The 10,573-nt window shown below is 40.1% G+C and overlaps 1 protein-coding gene across 1 annotated transcript; it reads left to right on the forward strand.

The window, feature by feature from the left end:
* The first annotated feature begins 2,141 nt into the window (after positions 1 to 2,141).
* On the forward strand, positions 2,142 to 2,721 carry LOC147616533 (non-specific lipid-transfer protein 1-like). The gene is made up of 2 exons (XM_086777103.1): positions 2,142 to 2,566; positions 2,651 to 2,721. The coding sequence occupies exons 1-2, from the start codon at positions 2,175 to 2,177 to the stop codon at positions 2,658 to 2,660; spliced, it is 402 nt and encodes a 133-aa protein (XP_086633229.1). The 5' UTR covers positions 2,142 to 2,174; the 3' UTR covers positions 2,661 to 2,721.
* The last annotated feature ends 7,852 nt before the right edge of the window (positions 2,722 to 10,573 follow it).

Here is a 10,573-nt window from a genome sequence, read left to right on the forward strand (position 1 = left end):
AGGGGTAAATTGTTGGATAAGAATGGGCACGAAATTTTTTTGTCTCAGCTATCTTTATCTTGAGGTAAAGCTACGTTTATTCATAAGCTTATCAAAAGATGCACGTTTGTGCTGGAAACTGTTCAATGGAAAGGATCACATAGACATCTCGCTTCAGTGGTCTACTTAGTGGGCTCCTTTGTCTGACTCTCCTTTGGCTCTAAGCAATATTAGAATGGCTAGGTATTTTTATAACAAAGGTATCATGAAATTGGATCATTTATGGGATGGCCCTCTTTTTGGTTGGAGAGACCTCGAACAATTAAAGGTAATGTTTTCCCTAAAAAACAGGACTCTTTAGAGCTCCTAGAAGGAGCCTTAAAGGTTTGTGTCAGATGGACTCCTCAGGTGAGAGCTATTGATTTTTGCTGGAGAGACTGGGTTTGGTCTTCCATCATAAATTTTCATTTTCATTTTACAATTGGACACTACTAATTTCAAATTGTTTCTATGGAAAGTGTAATGGGGGGCTCCTCCCTCTGGTGACAAACTTGCTGATAGGAACATGGCATCTCTCCTGTGTAAGAGATGCCATGTTCCTGTGTAAGAGATGCCTAGCAGCTACAAAATCAGTTAAACATCTCATGATTGAATGTGCTTATAGCCAACACTTACTAATAGATTCTCAAAGCCCTTTAAAATAGGTTTATGCTTGGAGAGTATTGAAAAATCATTTATTTTTTGGGGGGTTTTTAATACCCCTCTACAAGAGTAGGAAGTCACTATAAGCTTTGTCAGATATTTTGTGTTGTGCGGATTTGGTGTGAAAGAAATGATTTAATCTTTTAAAGAAAAATGATTAGTGGTGGGCTAGATAGTGACTAAAATAAATGATTTCGCCTTTCAAAGGAAAATGATTAGTGGTGGGCTAGAGAGTGTGAAAGCTAATGCTCTCACTGCCCTGATCCTGTTTATCAACTCTCGAAAGTTAAATTGTTTTGCATGGAAATCTACATAATTAAGGTGTATTCAATACTTAATGACTGTTAAGCTGTTTGTCTCTGATGAAGAAGCCTTAGCTTGTGAAAGCAAACTAATTTTTTGGTGGAGCTTGTAGATGAATGCAACCCTCTGTGTCAGGATTTGAAGATTAGTGCCAGTTAAACTGTTCACTGTACCTCTTTTGCAATGTCTATTTGTAGAGTTAGATGAAGAAGCCTTAGCTTGTGAAAGCATACTAATCTTTTGGTGGAGCTCGTAGGTGGATGTAACCCTCTGTCTCGTCAGAATTTGAAGATGGATGTAACCCTCTGTCGCGTCAGAATTTGAAGATCCGTACCAGTTCAATTGTTCACTGTACATCTTTTGGAGTTTCTGTTTGTAGAGAGGATATTTATGTTAAGTGTGTAGTTTGACTGGACATTCATTGCAGCTCTGATGTCCGAGCCATTTTGTACATATTTTCTTGTCTTTTTTCTTTAATTTTATTTTCATGGAAAAAAGGTTGGACGAGGCGGCCTGAAAAGGAGAGGGGACAGGGTCCATTGTATTCTTCAGGGTAGACTCTGAGTTTCACCACCATCGCTTAATTTCACCTAGGAGAGGGGAAAGGGCACCTCTGTATTCTTGGGGCTACTGCTTTATTTCACCTAGTTTCGTAAAGTTGGACGAGGCGGCCTAAAAATGAGAGGGGAATGGCCCAACTTTTTTCATGTCTCACCACCCATCCCCCTCCCACAAGAAGATCTCTCACGAGTCCCAAAAATCTGGACCGTCAACGCCAAAGTCAAAACAATTCGCAACGCGCCGATTACGACGTGGCGGTGCGTCCCAAAAATCTGGACCGTCAACGCCAAAGTCAAAACAATTGGCAACGCCGATTACGACGCAACACAAAGTCAAAATCTGTTGAGCCGCGTACGCCGAGTTCACAAACAAGGTGGCAGTCACCGATGCTGCTTAGCTGGGCGAGGTAGGACGCAGGAGGGTGGCTTTGCGCGATAAACGTCTGCTAATAATCCACGGCCCTCGTGGTGGGTGGGTGGGTTTGGAGAGTAAATGCCATCGATGAGGCGGGAGGAGCGCACGTCTTAAAAGACTCTCTATATAAGCAAGGATAGAGACTACTACGTATTCTGCGTGCTAACAAGAGCTCACAGAACTCAATCATCATTATTATTATTATTAATCTAGTAATGGAGGCCATGTACTTGTGGGGCAGTAGAAAGATGACTGTGCTCTTAGCGGCGAGCCTTCTCGTGCTGCTGCTGGGAAGCGGCCGTGCCCCGGCGGCCGCCACGTCGGAGGTTGCGCAGGACAACGTTCCCTGCTCCAAGGTCAGTATGAACATGGTGCAATGCGTCGGATACCTTACCAAGGGCGGCAATGGGCCGACCTTCGACTGCTGCAAGGGTGTCCGGGCTCTGTCCGCCCTTGCCAAGTCCAAGGGCGCCCGCCAGTCCATCTGCAAATGCCTGGAAGCGGCCGCACGCAACGTCCAGATCAACACCTCTGCTGTCAAGAAGCTGCCCACGGCCTGCGGTGTCGCCTTCCCTTACTCCTTCGACACCAAGCAAGACTGCTCCAAGTAAGTACACGACATGGCAGTCTGCTCTTATAAGAAGGGTGTTTAAACGCACATAATATTCTCTCTTGCCTCTACTCGCCGCAGGATCAAGTGAGAGATAAAAGCCGCGCGTGTGGAGACGCTCCGGAGGCATATGCAGTCACCACGTACTCTCGGCCCAAATTATACAATAGCTTGTCATGGTCTGTGGCATGGTGTCCTGATGATTCACTTACTACTTTGAGATTGCTTAATATAAAAAATCATTTTGTTTGATATCTGCAATTTTCTATTTTGAGATCGTCATGGTGTGCTTAATCAAACTTTAGACTTATTAATTAATTTTTTTTTCTCTGTCACTCAACCTTTAGACTTTATAAGGTTACAAACCTTTTAAAGTCTATGGTTAAAAGATTTACATTTTCTATAGCCCAAGCTTTCATTGAATACATACCCTATACCTTACTCTCCCTACCTCTCCCCTCCAAGTGAAAAAGAATGAGCCCTCTTGCCTTTTTAAAGAAAATCGTGAGCCCAAAAAAATGAAGATTATGGAGGACATTATGAGCCCAAAAAATGAATCATTATGGAGGACATCAACCTTTAAAAATAGAATGTAATGGAGGCTAACATAGATAGAAAGAAAGCATGCGGACCCAACACCATTTCCATTTTTGACCTTACAAAAAACCTTAATAAACATAACAAAATTTTGGTGTCTTGAACCCAAGGTTTGCACACACCAACTAATTAATTAATCACAAAAAAACGTTTCGGGTGTACCTTCATGCAATTTCTATTTTGAGATCGACGTCAACCTCTTTTAATCATTGGTTGCAATTGTGCGTTTATAAGCATACACTACATTTATAGTAAAATACTATAAAAAAACTTAAAATACATGTACATAAACAAGTTTCATTCAGAAATACAAACATATATTGAGAGTAGTTCACATCAAGTTTTACATATCGCTTTTACATAAACCCAAAAAAACAAGTCATTCATATTGAGAATAGGAAGCATCCACATGGTCAACATAAAAATAGTGTAATAAAGAACAAGTGAACTAAGATAATATTCATAAGATTATGTAGATTATCTTCAAATGTAGTCATCCTCCTCCTCATCATCATATGTATCCTCCTCCTCCTCATATGTATCCTCCCCACACCACCACCACCTTCACCATCACACTTTCATTCTTCTTCTACTAATGAAAAAGTATACACATTTAGTGCTAAAAAACACTCATATAAATCTTCGAAGAAACTAAGTACATGTGGAATCAACTCCTCAGCGCATAGTTGCATTGCTTTACGATGTCGTCATCGGTCACCACTCCCTCTTGTTTAAGACACCCCCAAGTTTCAGCTTCAGTATGATGTCTGCGATTAACTATTCTCACGATCTCTTGGGATGCAACCAACTGTCAATTCTTACAATTACGAACATGTAGCATGTAAAATTAAATGCATAGAAAACATAACACATATTTCATAAGAAACATTACAAGAAAACTCTATGCTTAATGTCACATCCCTTTTAAAAAAAAAGTTTACTGTATTTGGTTTCTAAGTGGCGAGAGATATTAAAACGCTAGGAGAAAACGATGTTATTAGTGATGTTTTAATGTCACAAAACTTACATCGTTGTAAATGTCAGACACAAAGTCATTTTGGGAATTTTTTGAAGGAAATAATGTTTTTATGATGTTCAATGTCACAAATGTGATGCTAAACATCACAAATTTTGTGCCACACCAAGTGTCACAAAGATTATGTCACTTAGTGCCACAAATCACAACCTACAAAAGTGATTTTTGGGTCTTTTTTAAAGATAATAATTCCTAGTCCAAGTGTGATGATTAACATTACCCATGGCCAAAAATAATGCAAATTGGCAGTAATCATGCATTTCAGTCATTCTTTCAAATTTGATCGCTCTTTTTCTCTCTCTTTCTTCCATGTGTGTGTCTCTTCCCTCGCTTTCCCTTGTCTATTTTGCCAATCTTTATTCTCTCCCCCTCCCTTGCCTCTTCCCTCCCTCTCTCTCATATCCACTTTAACCCTCTCTTATTTCTTCCCTCCCTCTCTCTCACCTCCACTCTTCCCTTTCTTGCTTACAAATATCTTCCCTCCCCCTCTATCATATCCACTCTCTCCTATCTTGATTTGTGAAGTTAAATTCTCTACTCTATCTCACATGGAGTCACAAAAGAAACACTTGCTTGTCCTCCTCACCCAACTATTTATAGGATCTCGGGTTTGATGGAGAAACACTGAGAGATGCATTCACTTCTATGCAAGATGCGACTATCAACAAGGAGATCCAAGCATCAATGGGCTGATGAGCAAGAGGCGAATCATAAGGGAATTAGCTCCCTTGGGCATATGGGTATCAATGGTTGGGTGGTTGCAGGATCAGAGGGCCAGTTTTGTCCACTCAGGAACCCTGTAAATAGTAAAAAAACAGGCATTTGTTTACCTTTAGTGGCTAGTATCTCATAGTAGCTAACGAAGGAATTTCCTTTCAAGTTCTTTTGTTAGAACATCACATGAAAAGTTGGGAATATAGTTGCACAATCTAATTAAGCATTAGATATTCGAAAGTCCTCATTTCCTTAGGTACATAGTTAAAGTATACACCCTATCCCAAATTTGGATTGATTCCATAAAATGCTAACTTTCGTTTTTACATATAAACTCATTTGAGATTCCCACTTTGGATCTTAGATCTTCACATAATATAAAACTTAACTTGAGCTTTTGAGAACATTTTAAGCTATTTATCTATTTTCTTTAAATATTTTAAGGTATTTAAAGTGTTATAATATATGCTACTTTTTGTACCCACAATAACTACCACTTAAAATGCTTAGTCTTGTAGATTAAAAGAGTGGTAGATAGTGAGACATTAATAGAATGTGGTGGGTAGTCAAAATTACAAATCCAATGGTTGGATTTTTAATGATATCTTTTTCAAATTTCTTTTATGCTATAAGAAGGCCTGCAAATATTAATAATCTAATTAGTAAAATGACATTTTTGATGTAAATCATCTAAAACCTATAGGGACTAGTGTACTTGTAATGGTGCATCTATGGAAAAAAAATTGGATCACTCTAAGTATGGAAAGAATATTTTTTTATTATTTCATCATATTTTTAATTAATTAGACTAATTTATATTAGTTTAAGTTATATTAGGTTAATTTAAGTGCATGGGTATGTTCTATTAGTTGTTTGATCTCGTTTGAAGTACCTTGCTCCCCCAAATTTTCTCTCCAAGCATTGTCCCAGTCTAGCATAAAAACTGGACAAAACTAGACACCCTTATCTTGTAACAACTCGGTTATAGAGGAGCAAAAAAAAGAAAAAGCTTAACCCTAAGTGATAGTAGCAAGGTCTTCTTTTAATATAAATCTATCGATTTCATTACTTTATGCATGCATATTAAAGTATATGTATTACTTGTTATGCATGGAGATGTAACATAAGCATAAGCTTATGTAATATGTGCCTATGAGGCTATGTTCTTATGCAAAGAGATATATGCATAGCTCTCATGCATAGGAGCTATTCATATAGCTCCTATGTATATTCATATAGCTCCTATGTATAAGATCATTTTTATAGCTTCTATGAATAATGGCTAGAAATAGATCTCTATGCCAAGAGCTTTATGCATACAAAGGATGCCATTTTTTTGTTTGTATTTTTTTCTGGTTTCTTTCTTTTGGGGGGGGGAGGGGGGAGGTGGGGTAAGAAGTAAAAAAGAAGCTATATATGCTAAATATTCTCTACCAAGGTGAACATGTACTAGAAAACAAAAATCTTGAGATAGAAAACACTATCCAAATACCATAAGTTTCATATGATAGGGTAAGTTTTAGGTCTATGTTTGTGCCGCCTTTTCCTATAAAAGGCTCTTTATTTCTCTCTTATCCTTGTTCTGAGTCAAGGGAGGCTAGTTAGAGATGCTAAGGAATCAAATGTATGGTCAAGCTCCTATGAAGACTGACATGAGAGTTTTAGGTGTTGGGTGCATCGTGACTTTTGTATCACATGTATAGTTGTGGGCCCAAATCATCGTGTTTGTGAATGCTTACTCTCATTGGCTCCAAAGGGGAGTTTGCTGGGTATTTTGAAGCTTCATGTGTATTTCCATCATGTGTGTGAATAATGGTGTTTGTGTACCTATGTGTGTCCATGTTTACAACCTCTTCAAGGGCTAAGTATGTGTGGGAATAACCTCTAAGGCTAGATATTACGTGTGTGTGTGTGTGTGTGTGAAACCACTTAGGGTGGTTAGAACATTTAGATATTATACCTATTTGGTATAAGCAATGATGTCATCTAGATGAGCCTCAAAATGCTATAAAAGCATTGTACATCTAAGGTAAAGGCACCACATCAACCTAATCTATTGATCATTGGGTCATGCAATCTCTCTCTCACTAGAACATCTATCTTTCTCTCTTTCTCTCTCTACACACTGGGGCAGGCATGGCATTCGTGTTTAAGCCTCCACATCCTTTATCTTCACCCCTAATGCCCTAATACCTATAACAATAAGATAAATTTAGCCACAAAATTTAGATAAAAGATATAAATTTTGTACTGGAGTGTACTTACGAATCTATATTTCCATGCATCCTTCTTGGTTGGCCTCCAATGTCGTACTTTCGATTGTTGAGGTTGCACTTGATGCGCTACAACTTCTTTTGGGGGAATATAATCCCATCATTTGCTTCCTACACTGCATGGAACCACGCCCTTTCATGTACCCCGCTTCTTGGAGGGCCATGATAGTTAGCATCTTGTGCTCTTGCATTCTTGTGAGACCTCTTCCTATTGAGAAATCTTATGCAATGGCTACAGACACAATCACATGGGAAATGGTTGTTCTCTAGATTGGGGAATCACTCATGTAGAGTCTGGCAGATGTACTTAAGGTCCCTTTTCATTAAACTTGATGAAGCAAGTTTTATATGTACTATTACATAACTGCCTCAACTGGGTATACACACAAGACTACCCTTTGCATCCATAATTTCCCCACTTGCGTACCATGAGACATGATAGTAAAGGCCCTTGTCATTCCCCTCAACATTGGACTTTGTGTGACAAGCATGGCCAAAACATGGGAGGCAACTGCCATGAGACTTGTTGTCACTATGTCGAGACAACGTCCGAAGTGCCTCGAGCTTGCAAACCCACCACTATGTCGACAGCATCAATGGAGGTTCACTACAAGAGAAGGCATCATTATCGGTGTTTATTTGTGACATTTTAGTGGCAATTTATGTTACTCCGCTATTAACATCATTATTAACATTGCTTGAGCGGTGCTAATTAAACGTCGCGTCATTATACACATCGTTCAAGCGACACTGGGGAAAAAAATAGACTGTTCAAATTGAGTGGAAATAAAAACTTTAAATAAATTAAAACCTAAAAAGCTTGACCAACATCCAAATATTTTTGAAATAAACAACAAAATCATCAAATCCTTATACAAACCGATCAATGTGTACATATGTTATGATGATATATATTTAATTTGTACCTGCATAACACAAAAACATTTGTTCTATTTCATAACCTTACCGAAGCTTTTTGGAGCTCAATATTACATATAAAAGGAGAAGATGGTGCATTGTGCTCTCCTTGCAATGTAATAAATTTTCATTTATTCCCAAATGTTAGTGTATTATGAAAATAGCTTCTCAAAAACTGTTTCTCCCAATGAAAATAACCATTCTCTTCCAAGAATTACATCTACGATCGAGAGACGCATCACTTGAAAATATCAAAGTGCTTCATACTCTTGAATCTTTATCCCAACTTGGTTTACCACAATATCCCACTCATTTTTATCATAGACATTGACTAATGATACTATATACTTATGAGAGCTTGGGACTTGAGGCACTACAAGGGATCGGGCTCATACCCGCGCTCCGCTAAAAATGACTTGTGAAAAAAAGTAGCGGGCCCGTGTATAAGCGCGTGTATCATCGCAGCCAGAGACATGCGTGTAAAAGCGCGTGTATAGGACTGTTCAAACGCGCTGGTACACGGGCGTATACACGCAATATTCTGTCAGTTCACCTGCATTTAGACGCGTTGATACAAGCATCTATACATGCGTTTTGTGACTTTAGATGCGCTTATACACGCGTATTTCTCAGATTTGATGCGTTTATACACGCGTGTTTTATAGATTATCCGCGTACATACACGCGGCTTTTTGCAGTTCTGACACGTTTATACACGCGAACAGAGAGCAAAAAAAAATTCCAGAGAGTGCTATTTGGTACCTGAATGCTGTTCCAGCATTTCAGCACCCAATAACACTCTCTGGATTTTTTTTTTTTTTGTGCATTAGACCATCCACGAAGAACATATCCACGAGGAAGATTAAGACAAGAACGACATGAATGCATACATTATCAATACACGATTCAAGACAGACATGAATGCAATACTATCGATTCACGATTCAATATTACTATCAAAATTTCACACATAGATACAAGGGAGTCCATATGTCGAAGTAGCCCATGGCTTCAGTTTACAAAAAAATATATACAACCACATCCTCAATATGGAATGTGATACTATAAGTCTGAGTACTACTCAGACCCAGATGATGACTCGGTGCTCCCTCCATGCTCAGATGAGCTCACATCAGTCGGAATGTCCGATGAGTAGTGCTCACGTCCACCCTCTACAGTGGCGGCGGGTGGATCATCAGCAGCTTGTGCCTGTTCAAGTAATATATAGTATATAAGTATATATATATGTAATTCAATAAACCAAAATCATTCGTTTAGAGTTTTCAAGTACCTGTCGACCGTATGGTCTCATGGCAATCTCAAACTGTGCGTCCATAATACGTCCCTCGGCTCTGAAGATGGCCCACGTGTCACGTCTGCTATGCCGACGAGCATACGCAGTATCGTGGGTTGTGGGCTTCCTCCCCGTAACCCGTCTCGCTGTATCATAATCAACACAATTTGTAAGATTAAAACAATCATAGAATCAATGAATTAAGTAAACAATCAAATAAGTGGCAAGATACTTATGAACTCTGCCCCCCATGACTCGACGCCGCCAGATCCGAAATGCGAAGATCCAATGGTCTCCATCTGGATCCGTCGTGCCTCCACATGCTGCCTGCTCTTCACGCCACCCTCTGCTCGTTTCTTTGTCTCCTTCCACTCGCGTTTGTGTGCAGTGGCAGGTTTCTCGGCAGGATAGCCACCCCGCAGCTACATTTAGCCCATCATCGGTTAATTTAATATTTGATTTAATGTTCCCTCTCTGCTTAGCATAACACCTGCCAAGCGGCCGGCCAACTCTAAAGAGACGGGAGAAGAGGAGGCAACAATCGAATGTTTTCGGGCTTCTCGCCACCCAATGCAATGGTGGTGGGCGGCCACCATGGGAGCTGCCGGCAGCGCACACATCACCGTCCGTCTCGAGTTTTTTAAGGTGAGATCTTTTATTACTTAAGATCTCCCTTATTCGCGTCCTTCCCCATACATCCGAGAATGTAGCATGTGGGGGATTGGGGTACCGACTATGTACAGCCTCTATCACTTCCCCAACTAATCGGCTATTTTGATCTTTAAATTTAATAAAATAATTTCTATACAAGTTTGATACTACCCCACGCATGTACTCCATTACCTCTTTCCCCCTCGCATCCATCACTATCCCGCCCCCTATCCGTCACATCATAGCAGATTACTCCCTCCACCTCTCTCATCTCCTCCTCTTCCAAAATGTCTCCTCTAACTCTTCTCCCTCTATCTCCTCTCTCACCGCGAGCCCTACTACCTCCCCCACCAAAGCACCCGCCGCATCCTCCACTCCCACTCTTCCTACTGCTGCGGGTGGAGTCACGACTGGGGGATTGTCTACGTGACGGTGGCTATGAGCCCTGACGTGACGGTGGCTCTGAGGGAGTACGTGATGGTGGCTGTGAGCCCTGACGTGATGGTTCTTGGGAGGGTGTG

The sequence above is a fragment of the Cibotium barometz genome, chromosome 38 (genome assembly GCF_041138505.1).
Source record: "Cibotium barometz isolate CiBa-2024 chromosome 38, ASM4113850v1, whole genome shotgun sequence".
Lineage (NCBI taxonomy): Eukaryota > Viridiplantae > Streptophyta > Polypodiopsida > Cyatheales > Cibotiaceae > Cibotium > Cibotium barometz.

Bases quoted from the DNA above. Each gene is read 5' to 3' on its own strand.
- LOC147616533 (XM_086777103.1), top strand. From the start codon at position 2,175: ATGGAGGCCATGTACTTGTGGGGCAGTAGAAAGATGACTGTGCTCTTA.